The 25386-nt window shown below is 58.9% G+C and overlaps 2 protein-coding genes across 2 annotated transcripts; one reads left to right on the top strand and one right to left on the bottom strand.

Annotated features, from left to right (window-relative positions):
* Nucleotides 1-14864: 14864 nt before the first annotated feature.
* NDUFA11 (NADH:ubiquinone oxidoreductase subunit A11) lies at nucleotides 14865-20474 on the bottom strand. The gene is made up of 4 exons (XM_047709656.1): nucleotides 20107-20474; nucleotides 16617-16709; nucleotides 16401-16523; nucleotides 14865-15045 (listed from the first exon to the last, which is right to left on the bottom strand). Exons 1-4 carry the CDS (start codon nucleotides 20201-20203, stop codon nucleotides 14933-14935), a joined length of 426 nt encoding a protein of 141 aa, XP_047565612.1. The 5' UTR covers nucleotides 20204-20474; the 3' UTR covers nucleotides 14865-14932.
* A 176-nt stretch (nucleotides 20475-20650) lies between these two features.
* VMAC (vimentin type intermediate filament associated coiled-coil protein) lies at nucleotides 20651-24824 on the top strand. Its single transcript, XM_047709630.1, has 2 exons — nucleotides 20651-21565; nucleotides 22934-24824. The coding sequence occupies exons 1-2, from the start codon at nucleotides 21375-21377 to the stop codon at nucleotides 23250-23252; spliced, it is 510 nt and encodes a 169-aa protein (XP_047565586.1). The 5' UTR covers nucleotides 20651-21374; the 3' UTR covers nucleotides 23253-24824.
* The last annotated feature ends 562 nt before the right edge of the window (nucleotides 24825-25386 follow it).

Below are 25386 nucleotides of genomic sequence, written 5' to 3'. Positions count from 1 at the left end.
GAGCAGGACCTTGGAACCTCCCCTCTCTAGCTGGGTGTCAGGTGACGGGGACCTCCTGGTGGCTCAGTTGGTGAAGCATCTGCCTTCGGCTCAGGTCATGATCTCAGGGTCCTGGAATCGAGCCCCGAATTGGGCTCTCTGCTCAGCAGGGAACCTGCTTCCCCTTCTGCCTGCCCCTCCTCCTGCTCGTGTGCGCTCTCTCTCTCAAATAAATACGTAAAACCTTTAAAAAGAAAAAAGCGCAGGCGATGGCCTGGGCTTGTGGCCGGCTTCTGAAGTGGGGGTGGGGGCCAGGCTTGTGCGCGAGAGCCCCTAGCCTGGCGGGACCGATGCTGTCTTTGTGGAGATGTGTTGGCATTGACCTGAATTCTCTTAGAACTGCTTGGTGTTGTGGGTGTGGGAACCCCAACCCCATCACGGGCAGTACCAGTGCTCTGAGGCTTGTGTGGTTTTGGACATACAGCCGGCCCATCCATAAAGGGAAAAGGATGACCAAAACCACTGGTTCTCAAAGTGGGTTCTGTCCAGGGGTGGGCAGGGGTTCCTTGGATGGTGGAAAGGGGCAGGTGGGCAGAAATTCCAGCTCCCACCGTCACTTCCACTAGATCCCACTCCCGTGTTGAGTGGGTCAACAAACATTTCTTGACTACCGGCTACGTGCTAGGTCCCCGGGATCCTGCAGGAAGCAAGTGGCAAACCAAACCAAACCAAACCAAACACACACACACACAAGGAACTCAGAGTAAATGTAAAATTATAACTGGTACCAAGTGAGGTGGATGGGACCTGGTCTGGCCTTCCTGGGTGTGTGAGCTGTGAGCTAAAGCCCCATAGGAGTTCTCTTCGTAAAAAGGAGGGAAGAGCTTTCTGGGCAGAAGAATCACCTGTGCAAAGGCCCTGAGACAGGCTGCAAGGAACGGAGGGATGGAGGAATTCAGTAAGGCTGGGTCTTCCTGAGCAGGAGATGAGCTCAGAGCTGGCACGGAGGCCAGGCCCCATGGAGCCGTGTCTGCCGACGGTCAGCAATGGGGTTCTCAATGCTCGGGGGACTGGGGGAGGGATAGGGAGCCATGTGAGGCTTCCAACAGAGCCATCACCACATCCGCTCCTGTCTTGAGACTCTCTCAGGCCGCCATGTGGAGGACAGGCTCCTGGAGACAGAGCAGAGACAGGGAGACCAGGAAACAAGAGGCTGCTCCAGGCTGGCCAAAGTCTGAAGTTGGCTCCTGGAGTCACCCTGTCCCCAGCCGGGATACCATTTCTGTGAGATGCTCTTCTCGGCCGGTGGAGGTTCTGGGAGGCGGGGGGTCTCATGGGGCCAGACATTGACCCAGGAGGCTGACCCAAATCTACTCATGGCTCACTCTCCCGCAGGGAGAATTATCTGGTGACTCATTAAATTATAAGTCACAGGGCTGTCGGTGCTAATGTCGCTGTGTACCCACCCACAGCTGGGGCGAGATGCCAGCCTTCCCACGGCCACCCTGCTGGTAATGGTGATGGAGGTCCCCAGGGGAACTCCGTGCCGCAGGTCACCTGGAGTCTCCAGTGCACTCAGGAGCCACCAGACACACAAGCTGCTCTTCCAGAAACACTGTTCGCCCCTTGTCCCCTTGTTACGCCCTGGCTCAGGCCAGGTCTGTCCTCATGGGAGCTTTGGCCACACTGTGCCGCTTTTTCTGCTCAACGGACAGCCCCAGGGGGACCGAAAAGCCGAAGAACCGGAGGGGCTTGAAGAGAATGTAAAAAGTGAGGTTGTAGCTCAAGGACTGGAAACCTGGGGCGCCCGGCCGGCTCGGTCGCTAGAGTGCGCGACTCTTGATCTTGCGGTTGTGAGTTTGAGTCCCACCTTGGGTGCAGAGAGGACTTAAAAACAAAATCTTAAAAAACCCAAACCCAGAGCAGGCGTTTAGTGGAGGGCCTGGGTTCTGTCTTCCACTCGCGTGATCAGAGTTTGGCTGGCTATGTCGGCAAGCGCGTTGGGTTGGGGCCCTGGTCCTGCCTTTCACCCCCTGAGGGATCTGGGACCAGGTGGCTGTGCTCAGGGCCCCACGTCCCTCCTCTGCGGCACGACCATCTCTGGCTCTGCTCAGGGCTCCTCCAGAGAGAGTGAGTGCCCCGTCTAGGAGAGGATCCAAGCAGGCTGGCTCTGTGGTGGAGGTCTGGCCTCCCCAGCACTTTTCAGATGCCCCAGAGGAGCGAGGAGGTGCTTATCCCTCCTGGGGCCAGGCCAGGAAGGTTCCAAGAGACTAGGCTGGGACAGCAGCCAGATGGAGACCCCCCGTGTTGCCCCTGTCCCACCTGCTCCTGGGCCCTCTGGGTCAGATCCACTTGTCACCGTGGCCAGAGAGGGGATGGAGGTGGTGCTGTCCCCCGAGGGTCCCCACGCACAACTGTACCTCGAGCCACACCGGTGCTCTAGCCATCTGTCACTGAGTCACAGGAGGGTGTGGACTGGAGCAGGGGCAGCGAGGCTGGGGGCTGATGGGTATGTTGTATGCACCGGCTCCCCGAAGCTGACTGTCTGAGCGCCCCACAGGGCACCAGGAGGCTGGAGGTGCTCCTGCGCTCAGCGACTGCAGCCAGGCTGAGCCCCTAACTCCAGACTTCCCCAATCGCAGAGAAGGTGGAGGTGGTGACCAGGGTCCATGGGAGGCCTGCAGGCACCCGGTCACTCTACTTCTGCCCATTCGCTCCCTCCCTCCAAGTTCTGCCCCTTGGCAGCCCCGGCGCCTATCCCGACTCCTTCCTCAAGCCCTTCCCACCAGCTCCCTCCACCTGGCACACCCTTCCCTGCCCTTACTCTCTTCCTTCTCAATGTGCCACCTGCCCCTGGGGCCTCTGGCCATGGTCCCTCCCTTCATTTCCTTTTACGGCCTCAAACCACCTGTTCTGCTTAAAATTTTATTTCAGACTCTTGCTATTTTTTAAGATTTTATTTATTTATTTGAGAGAGAGACAGTGAGAGAGAGCATGAGCGAGGAGAAGGTCAGAGAGAGAAGCAGACCCCCCACGTAGCCGGGAGCCCGATGCGGGACTCGATCCCGGGACTCCAGGATCATGACCTGAGCCGAATGCAGTCGTCCAACCAACTGAGCCACCCAGGCGTCCCCAGACTCTTGCTATTTTTATGGTCTGCTCCAAACAGCTGGGAAGTGGGATGGGGTGGGGGGTGTTCGGATTTGAACCCACTGGCCTTAGGATGTGCAGCTGGGCCAAAGGTCGATGCCTGGGGTCCAGGTTTTGCGGGTCACAGTACCCCTCCTGCCAAAAGCCAGAGGGAGCTGGTGCTTATCCTGGATTTGCTGTGTGACCTGAGAGATTGCCAGACCCTCTCTGGGCCAGGCTTGTGTAGCCAATGCCAGGCAGACCTCCCTGAAAGGAAGCTGGTCCCAGAGCCCAGACTGGGGGGACCCCCCTCCTTCATGGCACCTGTGTGTGGGATGAGCGGGGCCGTCTGTCCTCCCCAGCCGGGGTCTCTGCCTACATCGGACCCCCCAGTGCCTTGCTCCTGGGGCTGGGTGCTTGATGGAGCTGCCAGCCTGCTGGAAATTTCTTTCCCCCTGGGGCCTCAGGGCTGTGAGCCAAGGGTGTCTGGCGGCTCAGGAGGCAGGCAGGGGCCCCCTTGGCCTGGGATGGGTGAGAAATGAACCACATGTGTGATTTGAGGCACAGGAAAAGGTGACGGGGGTGCAGGCATGGTGCCTGGGCATGATGGGGTCACTCTAGCACCCCCTGATGTTGGCTCAGGTGGCTGGGGCCAAGGAAGGTTCCCTTCTGAGCCTTGGAGAAACTTCCAGAACAAGGGAGATACTCAGGTCTCACACATCAGTTCAATCGAAGGCAGTGACCCTACAGACAAAGGGTCCCTAGGCTCCACTCCATGCCTCCCACCCTAAGGACTGGCCCTGCTCCAACCTGCAAGGCAGCCCTGGCCTGGCCTCCGGGGACCCCTGGCTTGCAGCCAGCCAGTGAGGAGAGCAGCCCCAGGTGCGTAATGTGGGTGGCGGGTGAGCGATGGGCCAGTGAGGCTGGCTCAGCTCCGGGGTTACTGGAGGGCTTGGCAGAGGCCCTCTAGGCCCCCCAAACCCTCACCCACGGGTGCCCCATCCATCCTCCCACCCGGCCCCAGTCAAAGGCACTGCAGGGATTACCGAGTGTCCACTGTGCAGACAGGGAAACTGAGGCTCACAGAGTGTTTGGAATTCATCCCCCTACACCACCAAAAATACCCCTGAGCCTCCCTTGGCTCTTGCTCTCTCCAGAGAGCAGCAATTTCTCCCAACCCCAGAATGTTCTAGAATGTTCCAGAAGGCCTCATTTAAAGTCAGAATCCACCCTGCAACCCCCAAGGGGTAGAGCTGGGCTGGAACCATCAGTCTGACCTCAGAGCTCTTGACCACAAGAGCTTCAGAGAATAGACTTTGACCTCTGGCAGCTGTGTGATCTTTGGTGAGTTATGTCACCTCTCTGGGTCCCAGTCATCTGCTCTGCAGAAGGAAGCCAATGCTGGCACCCTCTTCAGGTGAACTGCTGCGTCTCCCTCATCCTCCTGCAACGCTGGAGAGTCTCTGTGCGGGCAGAATTGTGGGCAGGGGGTTGGAAACCCTCAGGCCTGGGCCCCTGGCCCTTTCTGGGCCTCAGTTTCCCCTCCTGGGTTGTCTTTAAGAACTGGCCTCTTCCTGCCCATCTTCATGGTGCTGGGGGCTGCTGTGTGGAAAGGGAGGGAGAAGGGCCAGGTGACAGAAAGCTGGCATCCCTGAGCTGCCCGCCCTGCGCCTTTCTTCACCCTGGCCCCCTGGCACGTTGGGGTCTGCCCGCTCCCGGCACCTTGGCCCGGCCGCTTCACGTGGCTTAAATTTCAGCCCGTGGTAGGTGCGCAGGCGGGGGCCGGACACGCTTCATTTTCCAATTTCTGGAAATAAAAGCTGTGGGGCCCTCTATTGTCGAGTGGAAAAAAGCCGTTGCAAAACTCGGTGTGAAGAAACACCAGTGTCTCGGCGCATCGCCACTGCCCAGCGCGGGAGACAGAAAATTCCAGGGAAGACCGGGGGGCTGGGGAACAAAGGGCCCTTTTTCCTCTCACCCTGGAAGGGTGCTGTGGCACTCGCTGGCGTGTGGTGGTTTTAGAATCGGGAAAGCCAGTGAAGGTGTTTTGCAAGACAGAAAGCGGTTCGGAGATCTGTTGGGACAAGGAAACAGAAAAGCATAGAATTCGTTGGTTTGTTTTTGGAGGACGTTTTCCAGAGATCTAAGACACCTGTCCCTCCACTGGCAAAAATCTGGGCCAGGAATGCCAGCGACCTGGGCACCGGGCCTGGCCCTGCCGGGAGCAGATGGAGCTGCCACGTGCGGAAGATGTGCCCAGAATTTGCCCCCATCCCTGTCCCCACTGGCGTGCTCCAGCAAACAGCCATTTCCCCCTACCCAGGCTCTCTGAATGCGCCTGCCCAGGAAATCCTGATTTACTGCTGGAATCCACCTGCAGCCACTCAGGTTCCCGGCCCAGCTGCGGCCCCTGGCCCTGTCCCTGCCCTCAACCTGGAGGGTGCCTGCGCTGGGAGTTGGCCTGGGAACAAAGGTAGAGCCAGATGGTGGAATTTCGGGCCACATCTCTGCTCAAGACCTTCCCGTGGCTGTCATCAATCTCAGGGGCAAAGGCCCCGGGGTCCTGCTGCCTCTCCCCCCTGCCTCCTCACAGTTTGTACCCCAGGACCTTTGCATGGGCTGTTGCCACAGCTTGGAACTTTCTCCCTGATAGTCACATGGCTTCCTCCCATATCGCTCTCTTGACTCACTGTCTTTCCAATTGCCCCCGCCAGTGCTCCCCAACTCCTCTCCTGCTTTACTTCTCTCTGCAAAAATTACTACCTTTTAACTAGACCATGTGTTCGAATTATTGGCATCATTCGCTCTCGCTTTTCTCCCACCAGAAAGTCAGCCCCGCGAGGGATCTCGGTCTGCTTTGTTTCCTACAGAGCCCCGGGACCTGAACAGTGCCAGACACACAAGAGGGCCTCAGTAAACACACCCTGAATGAATGAATGAAATGAATGAATGAATGAGTGAATGAATGAATGGAAAGTTCTAAGCACAGCTGGAAAATTCTCCTGTTTTCCGGCTTGTCATTGCCTTCGCCCTAGACTGGGAGCCCTGTGGGACAGGGCCTGGGTCCCCCCGTAGGACCTGGCACCCAGTCGCTGCTCCATGAGCAGGTAGCTGGGTAGACTACAGCATGTGAGCTAACCCAAACAGAAGTTTGGAATCTCACCCAGGAAATGATTAATGAAGACTTTGTGGGGGGACTTTGGGGCAGGAGTGACCCTCGCCCACCCTCTTCCTTGCCCCCCGACCCTAACTGCCCTGCCCATGGCTGTCTCCAAGTGGCCTACAGGTGAGATGTTCCTGACCCTGGGTGGCACAGGGCAGGCCACATGGGGATGGAGCCTGATGACAGGCGCAGGCAGGCAAGGAATGCCTTGCCAACAGGAATGAATAAACAGGCTCCTTGGATGTCAGAGGTTGGGGTGGGGGATGCTTTGAACCTCACGCTTGGCTGAGGATGTCTGGACAAGGCAGGAGGCCAGGGGGTGTCATCGGAGCTAAAATTAGCCTCTGATTCCCGCTCAGTCCCTCCCTCTGGGGCCGGGAGAGAGGCCAGGACAGGCCATCACTTAAGTGAGGACTAACTTTGTGCCAGGACAAGCTCCTTGAATGTATGAATGCGCTTAATCCTCTCAACGGCCCGAGAGTTGGGTACTATTATTATTATTAGCAGTAGTAGTATCCCCATATTACAGGTGAGGAGACTGAGGCGCGGCGAGAACCCTTGGTTCAAAGTCATACACTTGCAAGGGGAGGAACTGGGATTCAAACCTGGCGGGGGGGACTGTGCCCTCACCATCGGGGCTGTGTGAAGGTCAAGGAGATAACAGACCTCATGCAGTGGGTGCTTGGGGGAGGCGTCATGGGGCCCCTCCTTTCCTCTCCCCCAGGGACCTCTCGAGAGTCCCAATTTCAGCATCCAAATTAAAATACGATCATTGCAGTTGGCAGAGAGATGTGGCCTCAACCTCTCCTGTCCTACCCGGGCCCCTATCCTGGGCCCCTCCCCCACCGGGAGCCCCAAGTCCAGCATCTAAGTTGGGGACACACCTGATGGGAGTCCCCCAGCATTTCCAGGGTGGCAGGGTCCCCCTGACTGGCCAATGTTGGTCAGCATCCGGGTACTCACCCACAACGCAGGAAGGACAACGGAGGCCCACTACCCATTCAGGTGGGGCTAGAAAAGGCTGCCAGATAGCATCCTCTGAATCTGAACTTCAGATCAAGAGTGGGTCAGGTTCTAGCATAAATCAGTCCCACAGGCTGGCGGGGACATATGCTAACATACCCTAAAACGTGGTTCGTTGTTTATCTGAAGTTCAAACTTAACCCACCATCTGTGTTTTTGTTTGCTTAGTCTGACAAGCCTCACTGGTGGGGGAGGGGGCGCCTGGGGAGGGGAAGGGCACGCAGGTGACGGAGAGGTTGAGTAAGCCACAGAAGGTGACTCCTGATGAGTTTCCCAGGGGCTGGAGTGGAGGGCGGGAGGGAGCAAGATGAGGCCTAGGGGGTCTCTCTGTCCCAACTCCACCTCTCCAGGTCTTGCCTGCTCTAGCTCGTTATCCCTTTTTAATGGTGGTCACTGGGGCAGAGTGTGGGCAGGGCAGGTCTGGGATGGAGGCCCCCACAGCAGGTGGCCTCACTAATGGAGGCTAGAGAGCGAGTGGGGGTGAGGGAGGGGGGTCCTGGCTCACCAGGGGGCCAGCCTGGAGTGGGAGGCAGACCCCCACCCACACCCTGCCATTTCCTTTCACGTGGAGATGGGAGATGGGGGCTGTGCATTTCTGGATGCCTTTACCTATTCCCCCTGCAGCTCCACCCCACAACAGGCAAGCTCCTCCTGGGTCGGGGGGTACAGGGCTGCTCTGGCACTCCTACACACACACCCCCCAAGCCCTCTGGCTCTCCACGTGCCAGCTTCAGCTGAGCCTGTTACCCATGGGAGTTTACTGAATCTTCTTTGGACACCCGGGCCCGGTAATCCCTCCGGGTCCCTCTCTGCCGGTTCAACCCCATTATGGTCCTGGTCAGCATCAGGCCTGGTCAGCCTGAGTTGTAACTGCCTGCTCGTGTCTGCCTCCCCCACTGGACTGTGAGCCTCAGGAGGTCCAGATCCCCTGGACTGGATCTACCTTGGTCATTGCTGTGTCCCCAGTGCCCAGGGCCACGGGACACTGCAGGCGGAAGTGCTCTGGAGTCAGTCACGAGGCCCTGGCTCTACCCTCATTTACTGTGTGATGCCGCACAAGTAGCCGTCCCTCTCTGAGCCTTGGTTCCTCCATCTCTAAAATGGGGTCTAGTGCCACCTCCTTCCTCGGCTGAATTGCAAAGAAATCATTTTGTATTAAAGATACTGGAGGGGCACCTGGGTGGCTCCGCCGGTTAAGCGTCTGCCTTCGGCTCAGGTCATGATCCCAGGGTCCTGGGATTGAGTCGGGGGTGGGAGGGGGGTCCCTGGTCAGCGGGGAGTTTGCTTCTCCCTCTGCCCCTCCCCCCAACCCCCGCTCGTGTTCTCTCTCTCTCTCTCAAATAAATACATAAAACCTTAAAAAAAAAAAAAAAAGATATTGGACCCATGCTAGGCTCCCAGGTGGAGGCTCAAGAAAATGGTTGGACATTTAGACAAATGAGAGCCTCTGCGAGACGCCACTATATACGGCTACGGGAACAGCCGAAATCCAGAGCTCGGACAACACAGACAGACACCAGCGAGGACGTGGAGCAACAGGGCTCTTGTCCCCTGCGGTGGGGGTGCGACATGGGCCAGCCGCTCCGGAAGGCATTTCCGGAGGTTTCTTATAAAAGTAAACACGCTCTTCCCATACAATCCAGCAACTGCTCCCCCTTGGTATTTACCCGAAGGAGTTGAAAACTCATGTCCACGCAAAACCTGCGCACGCATGTTTATCGCAGCTTTTTCCCTGTCAAAACTTGGAAGCATCCCAGACATCCTTCAGCGGGTGACGGATAAACTGCGGGACAGCCAGAACAATGGAATGTTATTCAGCGCTAAAAAGAAATGAGCCGTCAAGCCAGAGGAAGACACGGAGGACCCTTAAATGCGTATGGTCCAGTGAAAGAAGCCAGTCTGAAAAGGCTCTACATGCTGTAGGACTGCAGCTGTGACATTCTGGAAAAGCTAAACTGAAGACAGTCTAAGGATCCCCGGCTCCCAGGGTGGAGGTGGGTGGGGAGGGATGAATGGGCAGAGCCCAGAGTTTTAGGGCAGTGAGACTACAAAGGTGGGTATTGGCCATGCCATGTCTCTCCAAACCCAGCATGGGAGAGCCCTGGTGTCAGCTGTGGATGCTGGTTTGTAACAATGTATTAGTTTGTAACAATGTATCAGTCGGAGGGGACCAGCTGTAACAAACTTAGCGCACTGATGCCAGACTTCTGGAAGCATGATGTGTCTTTACCCACATGCAAAATGGCATTTAGAACAGACCCTTCTTCACCGCTGGGCTCTTGCTAGTAGCAAAAACCCGGGAACAGAGAAAGGTGCTTCAGTGGGGATGACACAGCAGCCACAGGACGGAATATTATGCGGCCATTAAAAAGCAAGACATGGGTGTTTGCTGGGCAGGAAGAAATCCAAGATGTGTTGTTGTCAGGAAACTAGACTCAGGTCGTGAAACAGCAGGGACAGTGTGTTAGACTTTCTGTAGGAGGAAAAGAAAATACACAGACGTGTTGGCTTCGGCATGGAACATTGCTGGAAGGAGAAACAAGAAACCGCGCTGGGTGGGGGGTGGCTGGGGAGAGAGGTATTTTTTTTCTGAACACCCTTTGGCATACTGTACATTCTGTGGTCTGAGTCGGTTTTACCGATTGAAAAAAAAAGAAACTGTAAAATAGATTTCAACCAAGGCTGCTGTGGGGGGAAAAAAAGGGCAAAGCAAAAAGCATGTAGATGGGTTTTTCAGAAAGGAGGGAGAATTTCAGGCCAGGCCATGGGTCTGACTGCAGCCCCTCCAAGTGGGCTGAGAGCCCTCCTGCCTGTCCCGTCCCCGGAGCCTTGCCCTGGCTCACACCTTTCCTGCTTTGGGTCAGGTACTGCATGGAGCCCAGAGGGGCTCCTGGAGGTGAGCCGGGGGCTGGGCTGGGCCGGGGCCGACCACCCAGCCTTCTGTGAAGCTCCCAGGCGGCTTGGTTGGCTCTGAGGAAGGATATGGGGCTGGGGGCCAATCCGGGCCTCTCTCTGCTTCCAATCCAAGGAGGACCAGAGGAAAAGGCTGAGGGGTGACTGCAGGGGAACGACCAGAGGTTCTGGCGGTGGTGACTATTCTGTGCCTCAGTTTCCCCACCGGCAAAGTCACTCTCTGGCTGTGGATGCCTGAGCTGACTTGTGGCCACGCAACTGGGGGCTCCGCTGGGTTCTGAGCCCTGGATGTCAAGCCAGACAGGAGCTTGGGAGGGGGGCAAAGCTCTGCCCCCCCACTTCCAGATCCCTGAAGTGAGGACTAATCTGGCTTCAGACTTTGAGGTGGTGACGCTGGGCTGAGGCTCCCCATCAGAACCCAGTCAGAAGACACCCCCCCACCTGCCCCTCTGTGAGGAGGACCCTGTGGGCACAGCTGTCTGGTGCCCCAAGGCATGTGGGGCTCAGACCCCCTTCCAGAGCAGCCCTTTTGGGGTGTTCACGTGGGCTGGTGCTGCTCTAGGGGTCTTTGCCGGGACAAGGGAGAGGTCTTCACTCAGAAGTGAAACCTGGAAGCATTGCAGGGAAAGCAGGATGGGTTTCATGGTCTCCCAGCAGTCGGCACCCCACCCCCAACAGCAAACCCCGCCCTGACTTGTGTGTCCCCCTGGGAACACATGACCTGACTTTGGCCCCTCCCCTCACTTCACAGGGATCCCACTGTGCCCCCAACCCGGCCACATGGCATCCTAGCAGGGGGGGTCGGGGTTGTGGTGTACCAGGCTCCATCCAGCACAGGGCCAAGGACGGATGTCATTGGTTTTGTTGGCTGATGTGACCCCAGGCCCGAGATAATGCCTGGCACACTAGGCTCTCAGTAAATACTGTAAGTGGGCTCCAAGTCTGGACTTGAGCTTTGGTTTATGGATGGTTTCTTTCCCCGAGGCCCCCCAGCCCAGCCATCATCCAGTGGGGGCGTCATGAATGCTGGTACCGGGGAAGCAGGGCTGGGCCACAGATTTATGGAGCCCGGCTGCTTGTCGACCCAAGGGTGTAATAGCCGGGACATGTCCCAGCCCTCAAGAAGATACATGGTCTGTGAGACGGTGCATGTGATGATGACCTGGGATTGAGAAGCTGCTAAATGCTGTGGCAAACCTAGAGGTGGGTAAAGGGTGCGTAGGGAGCTGCTGGCTGGGTGGGATGTCATCTCTGTGAGTAGGGGAAGAGTGTTCCAGGCAGAGAACACAGCCAGTGCAAAGGCCCTGGGGGCAGCACTGGCCTGGTGTGTTGAAGGAACAGCAAGCAGAGGGAGTGAGGAGTAGAGGGGGGATGGGTGAGGAGGGAAGAGAAAGGTCATGCAGGGCCTGTGGCCTCCGTCCGGAAGGACTTGGACTTTTACTCTGAGGGAGATGGGAGCCCTGGAGGACTGTGGATGTAGGGCAGGATCCACCCCAGATGCTCACGGGCGCCCTCTGGTGGCTGCGTCAGGGAAGACAGATTGCAGGGTGGGAGTGAGCGTTGCCTGGAGGAGACTGTGCTGTGGCAGGAGGTGGATGATGGGCGCTGGCCCTGCTTGGGGGCCATGGAGGGAGGGAGAAGTGGGCAGAGCCAGGACAGGGTCTAAAGTCAGGCAGACTCACAGATGGGTTAGAGGACAAAAGGATGAGCCCCAGGCCCCACGCGCCCTTCTCCATAGACCGGTGTGTCCTGCCCCAGCCCACGTGCAAGGTAATTTTTCTTTAATTTTATTTTCTAAGTAGGCTCCATGCCCAGTGTGGAGACCAACGCGGGGCCTGAACTCATGAGACCTGAGCCAAGACCAAGAGGCGGGTGCTTAACCAACTGAGCCCCCCAGGCACCCCTCCCACATAACTTCTTAAAGGAACCTGTGGGGGTGTCACTTTTGAGATCACTTGCCTCTCCCACTGGATTGGTTATATTCCATTGGGAAGTCTTTCAGAGATAGGCTGTTGCCCATGACAGCTAATATCCTCCAAAGAACGAATGCTGCGCGCCTGCCTCGAGCCAGGCCCTACGAAGCCGTATGGCTGGGCCTCAGTGTCCTTGTATGTGAAACAGGACCAGGGGGAGCAGCACCCTTCTAGGGCTGCGGCAAGGATTAGATGAGCTAACAGTAACAACGGAGCCTTCTGCCAGTGGGGACGGGCTCCCCGGCTCTTCTCCTTGGTGGGATTTAGCTCGGTTTACAGAGAGCCCGAGACCTGCAGCAGAGCCTGGAGGGCTGATCAGTCCTTGTAGACTTGTCTCCATTGGGCGGCGTGTCTCCAGGAATGGGGGCTTTGGGGAGAGTGAACAGCAGGCTCTTTCTCGCTCCCAGGCTCTGCTCTGTCCCCCACAGCAGGCCTTTGATCTGTCTTCTGCCCAGGACCTCTTTCCCCCTCATGCACATCTAGCAAGACCTCAACTTCAGATCTTCAGACTCTCCCTTCCCTATTTCATCCTCCTCCAGGAAGCCCTCCTGCTCTCCCCAGTCCCCTGCCCTAGAAAGCCCTTTCTGAGTTCCTCCCTTTGTTCCAGACCAGACTGCTTGGGGCTGGAAATGGCTTCATCAAGCTCAGGATGCGGGCAGGGGGACCACTGTACTCTGGAAAGGTCCTTTACTACCCCAAGCAGGGCTGCTGGGGCAGGACGTGGGGTCCCAAACAATGTGTGTGTTGGGGGACTGGATTACTATAAACCAGAGCCCCCCCGCCACAGGTCTGTGTGTGGGGCAGGATGATGTCAGTTCCTCATAGCCTCATAAATGTTTATGGGCAAGGGGGTCTGGGCTCAGGGGTCCCTGGAGCCCAGCAGGCAGCCACTCCTTCCTGCCCCATTCTGGGGGGCCTGGCAGGCCTGCTCCAACACTGGCGGCCAGCCCAGAGAGGGCTGAGTAGGTGTTGAGCACAGCCCTGGTCCGAGCCAACTAGAAGGGAAACTGAGGCTAGGAGGCAGGAAGGGGTTGGCTGGCTGTGAATTTTTGCTTTTCCTCTGGGGCTTGGGCTTCACAAAGAGCCAGGGGCTGAGGATGGTGGTGGCTGTCAGTTAAGCGCCTGACTCTTGGTTTCAACTTGTGATCTCAGGGTCGTAAGATCGAGCCCCGAGTCGGGCTCTGTGGTTAGCGTGGTCTGCTTGAGATTCTTTTTCTCTGCCTCCCCCATTCATACTCATTCTCTTTCTAAAATAAAGGAGCCTGGGGGCTGAGGAAGGGTGTATGGGAAGGGGAGGCCTGGGCGGATCCGGCTGAGAAGTGACCGACTGCTGGGCCTTGACCGGGTCCCCCTCTTCCGGCCCTTGGTGACCACAGGCCCTACCCTCGGCACCAGGTCTGTGGAAACGACTCACTTAAGCCTCCATTCAGCCTGCTGTGGCGGGCAGGAGGAATGAGGAGTGGGAGGGAGTGGACGCTGGCCTGGAGAGGGGCAGGGATACAGCCCAACGCCTCCACCACCCAGGGCTGGGGCCACGCATCGCTGGGCTCTGCCCCTGCCGGCTGCTGCAGGGACACGCCTGCCTGGTGTGGGAGCCTAAGGACCCGTCCCCGATCAGAATGCACGGAAGGGGTGCTTTCCTCTTCCTTGAACATTGCTGAGAGAGGGACCCTGTTGTCCACACCTGCCACCGAGAGTAAAGGCAGTACAGAACCACGAGCTGGGACTCCGGTGCAGGTCTGGGACCCCAGAGTGCTCTCGGGGCTTGCCATGTGTACCTCCCCTCCCAGCCTTTCTCAGGTTGGTGCCCACCCTGGCGGGAGACCCGGAGTGGCCATGGGGCAGTGAGTGGTGCTGGCCGCAGCCAGCAGGGCCCGGGGTCCGCATGTACCGGATCCGAGCTGCCCGACATCCAGCTGAGTGATGACGGGGGGGGGGGGGGACAGAGGAAAAAGGCGGTAGGATGGGGTGAGAAAGGGGCATCAGGGCCCGGCTCCTGCCGCCTCCAGTGCCCAGACCCTGCCAGGACCCCATCCCTGTGCACGCACAACCCCGCTCCCCAGGGTAAAGCCCGGAGAGCCCTAATTTATGGCCCGCCAAGACACGCTGCAGCAAGCCTTCCTTCCCGGCTGCCAGAGCGCCCGGCCAGAGCCCGTTCTACAGAACGCCGGGGGCAGGGCCGCGCCAGCATTCCGAGGCTGCCTAAATCACTGGGCCTGACAGGAGGCGGCTGGCGAGGATCAGGATGCTTCTCTGGTCCCCGCCACGGGCCCCTGCTTTGCAGGCTCCTGGTGGCCTGTCAGCCACCTGTCTGTCGCATAGGGACAAAGCTCCTGGGCCCGCCTGTCTGGGGTGCTCTGCTCCAGTACCCAAGAATTTGGAGTCAGGCCCTGCGTGGGCCCTGGGTGTGTCTTCCACACGCTGTTGGCTTTGGGGGGGTGCCCAGAGACGGGATGGCCTGGGACCTGCAGGGGGGCTGCAGGGAGGGCTTTGGGGGCGGGGGGTGGCTGCACAGCTCCTGTCTTCAGGGCCCAGCTGGCGCCGTTGGCCCTGCCGGAACAAACCCGGAGACCTTCTGTCCTGGTCCCCTGCCGGGCTGCTGCTGGCATGTCACTGTCAGCTAGCCCGCCGGGGATGGGGCTTCACCCCAGAGAGCTGGAGAGGAGGGGAGGGAGACGCACACGAACAAGTATACACAGAATTTATTTCTCTTTGCTTCGGAACCTGCCCGCAGACCCAGGAGGCGGCGGGACTACACCTTGGGCGCCGCGACGAGCTTCCAGCCCTCCAGCTGGCCCATCTTGAACAGCGCGGCCGTCATGCCCATGTACGCGCAGGCGGCGGCTCCGACCCCGTAGCTGTGGGCTGTCAGTCGGGAGGGCGGCGTCAGGCATGCGTGGGGCTCCCCCACAGCCACCCAGGAGCCCCAGGGCATGCCCTTCCCTCGAGATGTAGGGGACGGGGCTGTGGGCTCCTCGAGGACTAAGTCCGGTGACCCTCGGCTGAAGATGCGTGTGGAAACCCGGAAACTGAGGCAGGAGGGAAGCGGGAACCTAGGCTGTCGGTCTGGGTGTGGGGAAGGGGGCACCTGCGCTCGGTCGAGTCTGAGCTGGTGCCCTGGCTGCAGGTACCGGGCCCTGTATTTGCTCTGTGGATCCTGAAAGCCAGAGCGCAGGGGGCCCCTGCTTGCCCGAGGGCTGTTGCTGGGCAGGGAGGCCAGCCTGCTGAGGGCAGGGCTCACCTCCTTGGCAGGTTGGGGGTGTGTGTCAAACCCTAGAATGTGCAGACCTCCCTCCACCACGCCCTCCTGCCTGACTGGAACCTTCCACCAAGCACTGGCCGGCTGGTGGGCCACAGCAGTTGCTATGCCTGAGGCTATGGGATGTGGAGAGAGCGGTGTCTGCTCTGGGTTCCCAGTGGCTCCGGTGTGCAAGGCTGGTGTTAGGTTCCCGGCCTGCCTCCCACTAGGGAGGAATGCTCTGCTGGTTCCCATGTGACCTCAGACCACCCAAGCCCCCTGAGCTCGTCCGCGCCTTTCTAGGTGGGCACGGGGAGTGTAGCTCCCCCACGGGGCTGTGTTTGGTCAGGCAGGGTTCTGGGTGCTGCGAGAGGGACAGCAACACAAGGACGGTCTCCATGCTCGTGGGGCAGGGGCAGAGCCAGGCAGTGGCCTAGTGTTCTCTGACAAGGGGCAGCAAGGGAGGGCGACATGGAATGAGGGCAGTGGGGGTCCCAGATCACACACAGTGGGGTTTGGACAGTGACAGAGGGAACTGTGCTGACAACTGGGGGAACAGCTCTCCAGGAAGTGGGCATATCACATGCAAAGGCCCATGGGCAGGACTGGGCCTGGCTTGGAGGAACAGCAGGCAGCTTGGGTGGCTCGTACAGAGCGAGCAAGGGGGAGAGGGGAGGAGGGGAGTGCAGAGGGGACTGGGCAGGTCATGCTGACCCTTGGGGGTCAGGCTGAACGCCAGCGGGAGCCACAGGGAACTGTATGGGCGTGGTGAGGTAGATATGCAACAGGTGCTTAAGCAAGGTAGCTCTGCGCGTTACTGAACTGGCTGGTGCCAGAGGTTCAAAGTCACGGGAAGGTTTCACAGGGACTGTCCCCTCCTCTGCAGGGCAAGCGTCCCTCACACCTAGGCCCTGCCTGGTCCCTGGTCTGGGACAGAATGGGGGGTTGTGGTCAGTGAGGTCGGGGTGGGGGGCTCACTCACTGCGTGCTCCCAGGGTCAGGCCTCCGGCACAGCCTCCAATGAAGTAGTTCAGGGGGTCGTCGGGCTTCTCTCGGACCTGGGCGCTGAGGCAGGAGGTAAGGCCAAATATGGCTCCGATGGCGGCTGTTGGGGTGCAGGTGGGGGGGGTGAGCGCTGAGTCAGGGCCCAGGGGCCAGTGCCGCGAGGGCCCCTAAGGAGCAGCCAAGGCCCGCTCACCTGCAGTAAACGTGTACCGCCCTGTCCTCGCCACCCCCTCCAGGAAGGAATCCGGGGGCTGGAGTATGACACTGTAGGCAGAGACGATCAGGCCTGTGGAACCAGAAAGGGGGAGGTGTGTCGGACCAGGGCCTGGGCGCTGAGACCAGGAGTGCCCCTGGCTGGGGGCAGGCCCCTCCACTATCAGAGAAACCCTTTTTCCCTCTATCCCCATGGCCAGGAAGGAAGCTCCTCGCACCATCCCTTCACCCGGGAAGGGGCTGTTCTGAGGTTTACCCAGGGTCCCGCGCTGGGCAGCCACGGTGGGATTCCAACTCCGTCTACTGCTCCAAGCCCTGGGCTCTCGCCCTCACCTCCGGGCCCCAGGCGTCCCTCCTCAAGGCCTGACTTAGGCTAGGGCCCTTCGCCCTCCACAGTGCACTGGTCCAGCCTGCGGCAGACACGTGAACAGGCCCGGGGGCCAAGTGGAGGGGCTGCTCTCCAGCCTCAAGTGGCAGCACAGACACCACAGCTGTGCCCCACTGGGCTTGGCGTCCGGGTCCTGCTCCCCACTCCCAGCCAAGGCTGCATTCTCCCATGGGGCCCAGGGCTCCCTGGAAGAGACTTGGCTCCCGGGGCTGCCAAGGCCTGCTGCTCATCACCCTTGGGCCCCCTCCCTGCTGGCAGCTCGGGCCTGGGCCCATCCCTCACACCTGGCTGTTCGGCAGCCGCCCACCCAGCCTCGACGCTCTGGTCAGCTTTTCCATCTCTGCTCGCCCTCGCCTCCCTGCCCGACACTGGCTCTTACGCATGAGGGGCCTGGCAGGGGCTGGGCCTGGAGCTGAATGCCAGGTGGGTGGTGAGGCCCGAGGCTCTGTCCTGAGGCACCCTGAGCAAACACTGGTCTGGGCTGGTGTGTGGGTCTGGGGTGAGGCCAAGGCAAGGCCCTGGGCAGAAATTCCTCAGTGGGGGGCAGACCAGGGCCCACCTGGCTGGTTCCAAATCAACAGAAACAGCCCAACACAGAGCTCCCCATGCCCCAGCTGACCCTGCTCAGGCAGACAACACAGCCCTCCTCTCCCTGCAGACCTGCGGCATGGCCCAGTCACCACAGGGACCTCCCAGGGCCAGCCTGTCCCAACCTGTCTGCCAGCTCACATTCCATGCTGCACACAGACCTTGCCCCCACCATCCTAATCCCCGTGGAAGTCCTAGAACTGGGAGTGGATGACCCGGGAGCCCCCGATTATCCCAGGACAAAGACCGCCCCACCCCAACTGTCTCCTAGCAATCATCCAATACAGTCACCTACCACAGGTGTGGTCTCTACTGCCTCTACTGTGATCTCTGCTGCCTCAGACCTTTCACCTCAGACCTGCCATCACCCCGCAAAAGGCCCCCTTCCCAACCCCACCTGCTCCGGGCTCTCTATCAGCCTCCAGCAGTGACCTCGGGACACAGTGCAACACGCTCAGCGCCCCCGCCCTCCCATCCCTCCCTTCCTTCACAGGGACTGAATGCTGTCACCCCTTGTCACAGTCACTGTGTGCTCACATTCATTCATCCATCCACAAGAGTCACTGGGTGCCTTCACTCATTCATCCACTTGATTCATTCAGGGTCACTGTGCCCCCCCCAGGGTGCTGAGCTCTGCGAGGCGGGTACAGGCTCCCTTTCCTCCAGGAAAGCGAGCAGGAAACAAGAGCGTTCTCTCACTGAAGCCTGAGGGGAGGCCGGGAGGTAAGGAAGGATCCAGGAGCCAAGTCCTGTAGGCTGAGTGCAGCTGGCCAGTGAGAGAGAATGCAGGTGGGCGCAGTGAGCGACACACACCCACACAGCGACACCCTCAAAGGCTCACGGGAGCCGGTGACCACCACAAATCCGAGCCGCCTGGCACGGACCTCTGCCAAAAGTCCCCACCCACACTCCCTCAAAGACCTTCCAGCAAGCCCCCCGGGACTCCTAACTCTCAGCAGCCCCCCGCTCCTGGAACGTGCTCTGTCTCCCCCAACGGCCTCCTGGGACTTCAGTCCACCCCCATGGCCTGCGCATTTGTGATCACACGTGCACACTCCTACTCACAAACACCAACATTAGCGTCTTTCTCAGTTCAAAATCCCTGAAACCACCCACTTCCCCAAATCTCCCCTCAGGCTCCCCATGCCCCTCAGGCCACTCCCCCCCCCACTTTAATTCCCCTTTAGATACAACCATGAGCCTCCACAAAGTCCTGCCAGGCATTCCCTAATGTCAGCATCTTCCTAGAAGAATGTGCCGGAATAACGTCCCCCTGCACTGGTCCAATCCAGCACTGCGCAACCCTCTCCAAAGGCCCCCTAGAGACCCTGCCACACACCTCTAGTGTCCCGACAATCACCACTCAAGCAGATGCCACGTAAGCCATCCCCAGGGACTCCCCATCTACTCTCTCTCCTGAGGCCCCTCCACAGGGACCCTGCACGCACAGTCCTTGCCCCAGCCACCCCCAGGAGCAGATCAGCAGACATGGATTTGCACACCGGCTCGAAAAGGCCCTGGGGTAGTTAACACACCTCCCTGACCTTCAGTTTCCACCTCCGAAAAATGGGCACGATAATCGTTGATCTCAGAAAAGGAGAGCAATGATTACCCTTAATCCCAATGCCTCCCAGGGGAGACTCAACTTCAGAAGCTGGAGACAGGGAGGTGGCCAAAACTGTCATTCCTACTTCTCAGAGAGACTGGAAGGGGCGAGACGCTGAGGTGTCCCCTGCAGAAGAGTGCCAGGGCTGAGTCCCCTTCTGTCCTCCCAAGGCTACCCTTATAGTAGCCCCGGACCCATCTCACCTGTGACCTCCTCGGCACCGCTGCGACCCTTCTGGTGGTCTCAGTAAAGGCTTCAGATCACCCTAACCATCCCACTCTCCTGAACCCTAAAAAGACTTGATCTCAACGTTCTCAAACTTCTGTACCCGCCCCGAGACACACCAATAATTACCCATGATTCTCCCAAATACCCTCAACTTCGATAACTCTCCTGAATCCCCAGCTCCTTTGACCTCATGAATGGCCTTCTGCCACTCAACGACTTCTCCAGAGCCTGGGGGTTCAACAATAACCCCCAAATCCCAGCCCCCCGCAAGCGCTTCGGACGATCCCAGTGGCCAGCCTGTCACACGTACCACTTCCCGGTGTCCTCCAACCCTGCTGGACCTCCTTCACACAAGAGTTCCTCAGGGCCGCCTCAGACACCCCCACGACGACCACGTGTCACCCCGTGAGATGCCCAGCGCTCCTGCCACCCCCTCCGACAGCTCCCAGTGACCCCGTGGCCTTCCTGCGCCCTCTGAATTAGTCCAACACCCCCACAGAGTCTATCTGGTACAAGAGCTCCCCAGCAACCCAGGGCCGCCCTAGACACCCCGGCGACAACCTTACACCACCTGCGAGACCCCCAGAGCCTCGGTTACCGCCCCAAGCGATTCTACGACCTCCCTTCATCCTCTGCCCTCGGGGCCCGGCCAGCGCTCACCAGCGGCACCACTGATTGTGGTGCTGGCGTAGGTCTTGCGGTGGCACTCGGTGCCATCGGGGATGTCCAGGTATCGCTGAAGAAGCGTCCGCGCCATAACTGCGAACCCCCGACCCCTCACCACACAAGCCCGCCGGCTCCCCGAGCCCAAGGACAGCCGCCGCTCGTTCTCGCGAGACTTCCTGGGCGGCGCGCGCAACCTCTCGGGCGCAGGGGTCGACCACAAGCGTGCAACTTTATTGAACGCCGCGGACACAGACACGGCGGCGCGCACGCGCCGAGTCGGGACTGGCGTCAAGGAAGCACGCGTGCATCCTCAGCCGACTTCATCAAGGAGAAACTGAGGTCAGCCAGATTCAGTGAAGGAAGAGCTCGGTAGTTCCAACTCAGAAGGTCCTAGGTTAGGAAAGGTCGACTCCCGGAGGTGGGGCCTAATCCAGGGGCGGGCTATGACCGGTACTAGGCCTATCTCCAAGCGCAGATTCGGGTGCGGGCCGGGACTCCACTTGATAGGAGCAAGATGTAGCCCTGGGGCGGGGCACAGCTCAAATGTGGCCACTCCCAGAGCCAGAATCTGCGTGGGGGCGTGGTCACACCCTGCCGGTCCCCAAGCCGGGCTCTGAACCGCGTGCGACTATTTTGGGGCGTGGCCAGGTTCGGGGGCGGGCAAAGGTACCGATCTCAGGGCTAGGGTTTTAGCGGGACACCAGTTGTGCCCACCTTGTGGCTGGCTTGTCCAAGCCCTGGGCCAGAGGATCTCCGCGTTAGACTTGAGGGCAAGACCAGAACCGGAGACACGCCCCGAAAGGGACTTGGCCAATCCAGAGCTGTATATTTGCCTAAGGGGCGTGGCCGTGGCCGTTGGGGTGGATCTGAGAGAGGCGGAGCCTGGGGCGTGGTCAGGCTTCTAGGCCCGACCCAGACCAATGCTGGTGTTGGCTTCTCAGTGGGGCGGGGCCTGTCTCGAAGGAGGGACCAGTCCCGTTGCAGGAGCCTGAACGGGGCGCGCCGCCGAGGACACCGGCCCCCTCGGGGGCGTGGTCTGTCAGGACCTTGGCCAATCTTGTAGTTAGGCGGGGCTCAGGGGCGGAGTCTCGAGGTGCCGGGACCAGTGAGGGTGTTTGGGTTTGAGGAGGGCGCGACCCATCGTGTCGCGGCCAATCGCGCCGAGGTTCTGAGCGGGCCTCTGGGGGGCGTGGCCCACTGGGGGCGTGGCCCAGGGGTGTGGTCCGGGCCGGTTCCGGGCCGCGGGGGAGCGCGCCGGGGTCATGTCGGCGCCGCCGGCGCTGCAGATCCGCGAGGCGAACGCACACCTGGCGGCTGTGCATCGGCGCGTCGCGGAGTTGGAGGCGCGGCTGGACGCCGCGGAGCGCACAGTGCGCGCCCAGGCCGAGCGCCTGGCCCGCCACGACCAGCAGCTGCGCGCTGCCCTGGACGAGCTGGGCCGCGCCAAGGACTGGTGAGGCCCGGGGCGGGCCAGGTGGACTTCTCTGAGGTGGGCGGAGGCGGAGCCGAGACTGGAAGGGGAGGAGAGGCGCGGGAACCGTGTGCAGTCCCGTGCGGGCTGGACTACTGGTAGGATCGGAAAAAACACCAAAATCCTCGAATTAGTCACTGGCACGTAAAGTTAAGAGGTATCACACAAGTACAGATTTCTAACTTAGAGCCCACTTTTCCACAATGCAAAATCGGCTTTTTCCGAGAGGCGCAGGGGTCACCGACTTCCTAGGCACTGGGATCTATGGCAGGTTCTGGAGCAGAGGGGGATGGGATCATATCAGACGTTTTTGAAGAACCCCTCTGGTTTTGAAGAGGCGCTGAGGATTGAAAGGGATGAGACAAGTGCTCGGGGAGGAGGGAGGTCAGGGGCCCGGTGGGAACGGAGCTGGTTGGATTAATTCATCCATTTTTACTGAGTACCTACTGTGTCAGGCACTGTGCTGGGCGCTAGAGCACACAAGTGAGACCTACGTAGCACAGCCCTTAGGCAGACACATCACTAGGCAATTACAAAATTGGGTGGTTGGGGTTGTGATGGAAAGGCACATAGGGTTCTGAGCGGGCCTAGATGGAAGGCTTCCTGTAAGAGGAGCCATCTAGGGGCGCCTGGGTGGCTCAGAGGGTTAAGCCTTTGCCTTCTGCTAGGGTCATGATCCCAGGGTCCTGGGATTGAGCCTGCTGTCCCGCTCTCTGCTTGGCGGGAGCCTGCTCCCCGCCCCCCCCCCCGCCACCCCCCGTCCCCACCTGCCTCTCTGCCTACTTGTGATCTCTGTCAAATAAATAAATTAAAAAAATCTTTAAAAAAAAAAAAAAGAGGAGCCATCTAAGCTGAACAACAACTAGGAAAAGATATAGGGAAAAAAGGAATTGCAGGGGAGCAAATGGAGGTTTTAGTCTGTTTTGGCTGCTGTTACAGAATGCCACAGGCTGGGAGGCTTAAACGACTGAAGATTTCTGCTCACGTGGGAAGTGCCGCAGACAGATTGATCCTGGCTTGCAGATTGTCATCTTCTTGCTGTGTGCTCAAAGGGCCAGAGAGAACTCTCTGGTGTACCTTCTTACAAGGGCGCTAATTCTATGAGGGTCCCACTCTCATGAGCTCATCCCAAAGTCTCCATCTCCAGATACATCACATGGCGGGGTGTGGCTAGGGATTCAACATAAGAATGTTGAGAGAACACATTCAATCCCTAACAAGGGGGTCTTGAAGCAGTGGTGAGGAGCATGGCCTTTATCCTGATGGGGAGCCCCGGGAAGTCAGGGGCAGGGAGGAGGAGAATCTCTGGTCCCCTCAGTACCGTAACTGCCCTGTCTTGCCTTCTGCCAGTGAGATTGCGGCTCTCCAGGAGCAGCTGCTGACCTCCGAAGCCACTGTCCACAGCCTGCAGGCTGCTGTACGCCAGAGGGATGAGCTCATTGGGCAGCTGCAGCCCCGGGCGGAGCTGCTGCAGGACATCTGCCGTCGCCGGCCACCCCTGGCCGGGCTGCTGGCCGCCCTGGCGGAGGCTGAACGCCTGGGGCCCCTGCCAACCAGAGACCCCAGCCACCCACTCCCTGGTGGGCTCAGTCCACGCCTTGCCAACAGCACTGGGGAAGAGGAGGACAGGGACCGCCTGCAGCCTGCAGTGTTTGGGACCACGGTGTGAGCCCTGGAGCGCAGATTACACAATGGAGACAGAGTTCCACTGCTGTGGGTGTCCTTGGGGGTCACCAGTGTCCCAGAGGGGGCCCCGTGACAGAGCCATAATCCTTTGCAAGCATCAAAACCTGCTAAAAAGTCAGATTTCAAACAGGCAGCCCAAGGCCCAAAGGCATATTTAGCCCCAATTTTTCTTTCTTTTTTTAAGATTTTATTTTTAAGTAATCTGTAGCTACACCCAATGTAGGGTTTGAACTTACAACCCTGAGATAAAGAGTTTTTTTTAAACAAAACTTTACATCAATCAACTTGTTGAAAAAATTGGCAACGTTTCACAAAAATCTGGATTTCTGGCTTCAGTCTTGGCCATGCCTGCTTGGATCTGAGCTCAGGGTACCCTCTTTAGCCAAAGTGTGAGGCCCACTTGGCTGCCTCACCTCTCTTAGGGCTGCATGTCTGGCCCCTGAAGCATCTGAGTTTGAGATCCCTCGCTTGTGCAGGCGGATGGCATCAAGTTTTTCTCCCCCTTTCCCCCCTGCCCCGATTTTTGTTCCTTCTGAAGCATCCCTCACCCCAGGATAAAGCTTTCTTATTCTTCATCCCAGACAAGAACTGGGAACCTCAAGGCTTGTGCCGGTTTGCACTGGTTATATGAAGATGAACTTTTAATCCGAGATCCTTTCCCCTAAGCCTGCCTGCCTGTCAACCTTTAACCCGGAAGAGGGCGGGGAGGTGTGAGACATGCTGACATGCTGGCGGCCCGGTTGGGGTGCTGCCCCAGGGAGAGCTCAGGCATCCCTTTCTGCTGGCTGTTCCCTCTGCTTGGGACGCTCTTCCCCCAGATGTCACATGACCCAGTCCTTGTCACTCAGATATTTGCGTATGGTAATCTCCGGGGGTGGGGGGGGGTGGGGGGGCCTTCCCTGCCTACCCCTGCTGTTACCCATTGTTTTCTTCAGGGCCTGTCTTGTCACCAGAGTGCAAGCTGCCTAAGGGCAGCACTCTTGTTCTTTATTCTTCATCACCAGCGCCAGGGGCACCCTGGGACCTCGGACCTCAGTAGGAACAGGATGGGGTTTGTGGGCCCTGAAGGGAGCCAGGGGCCCCCAGCACATCTGATGCGGCCCCAGCAAGTTCGGCTTTTCTAGCAAACAGCTCGCTCCTTTTGATATTCCCTGGAGAATCTATTTTTAAACTCCTTATTTCTATGCTGCTCTTCTCGGCCAGAGACGTTCAGGGTGCCTTCCCCCCATCCCCCAACCAAACCAGGGAACCCCGTGCCTTTCTCTGCGCAGCCAGGTCCCACGTTTTCTTGCCTCCTTACTCAGGGAACCGTCACACCAGGAACCACAGAGGGGCAGGGCCCATTTTGGCCTGGAAAGGTCGGGTGTCTGTCCCCAGCCCTCAGGATGGTGCTGCCGGCCTGCCTGGTGTCTAACAGTGACCCCTCAGTGCAGCAACAATGGCCCCATTTTCTCTGGGTCAATAAGGGGGGCTGCTTGTATGAGGGGAAGGCAGGCTGAGGCCTGCCTGAGTTTATGAATAAATTGGATGATTTCCTCGCCTTGGTCCTTCCTTTCTTCCTGTGTGGGGGCTGGAGAGGTGGCCCCGGGTGGGGTCCTGCTGGGCTGGGGGACACAAGTTACAGTCACGGGCACTCATGTCTAATCTTTGCAGCCCAGACTTCCCCATTGTACAGCTACGGAAAGTGAGGCTCAGGGTGGTGAAGTCAGTTGGCCCCGGGGTGGGGAGGGCCTGGGCCACTTCCAGTTTCTGGAGTGGTTACTGTTGACATTCTGATTCTCTTCAAATGAGGAGATGCGAAAGCAGAGTTACAATAACTGTGGTGATATTTTACATTTTTCTATGGGGAAAAAAAGTGATTTTTATAACCCTCATAAAAAACACAATGGAGTATTTCTCTGCCCACTCAAGAGTTATGGACTGCAGCGAGCCACCAGAATGTCACTGCAGTTTCGCATAATGCTGACAGTGTCACATCAGCTGTGGCCTGACTCACAGTGCCCGGCTGCGTGCGACCCGTGGACTGGTTTCTGACAGCAGCAGCAACTAACGACACCACCATTGTGCCGTGTCCAAGTCCAGGCTTTGAAAAGCCTCTGATGACCTCTGGGTCTCTG

This window comes from Lutra lutra, chromosome 1 (assembly GCF_902655055.1).
Source record: "Lutra lutra chromosome 1, mLutLut1.2, whole genome shotgun sequence".
Lineage (NCBI taxonomy): Eukaryota > Metazoa > Chordata > Mammalia > Carnivora > Mustelidae > Lutra > Lutra lutra.
The sequence above is the reverse complement of the archived record's forward strand: the minus strand, read 5'-3'. Positions and strand labels throughout refer to the sequence as shown.

Coding starts and splice junctions, on each gene's coding strand:
- NDUFA11 (XM_047709656.1), bottom strand. CDS start 20,203: ATGGCGCGGACGCTTCTTCAGCGATACCTGGACATCCCCGATGGCACC. Junction 16,710..20,106: donor CACAATCAGTGGTGCCGCTG/GTGAGCGCTGGC, acceptor CTGGTTCCACAG/GCCTGATCGTCTCTGCCTAC. Junction 16,524..16,616: donor GCGGTACACGTTTACTGCAG/GTGAGCGGGCCT, acceptor GCACCCCAACAG/CCGCCATCGGAGCCATATTT.
- VMAC (XM_047709630.1), top strand. CDS start 21,375: ATGTCGGCGCCGCCGGCGCTGCAGATCCGCGAGGCGAACGCACACCTG. Junction 21,566..22,933: donor CTGGGCCGCGCCAAGGACTG/GTGAGGCCCGGG, acceptor GCCTTCTGCCAG/TGAGATTGCGGCTCTCCAGG.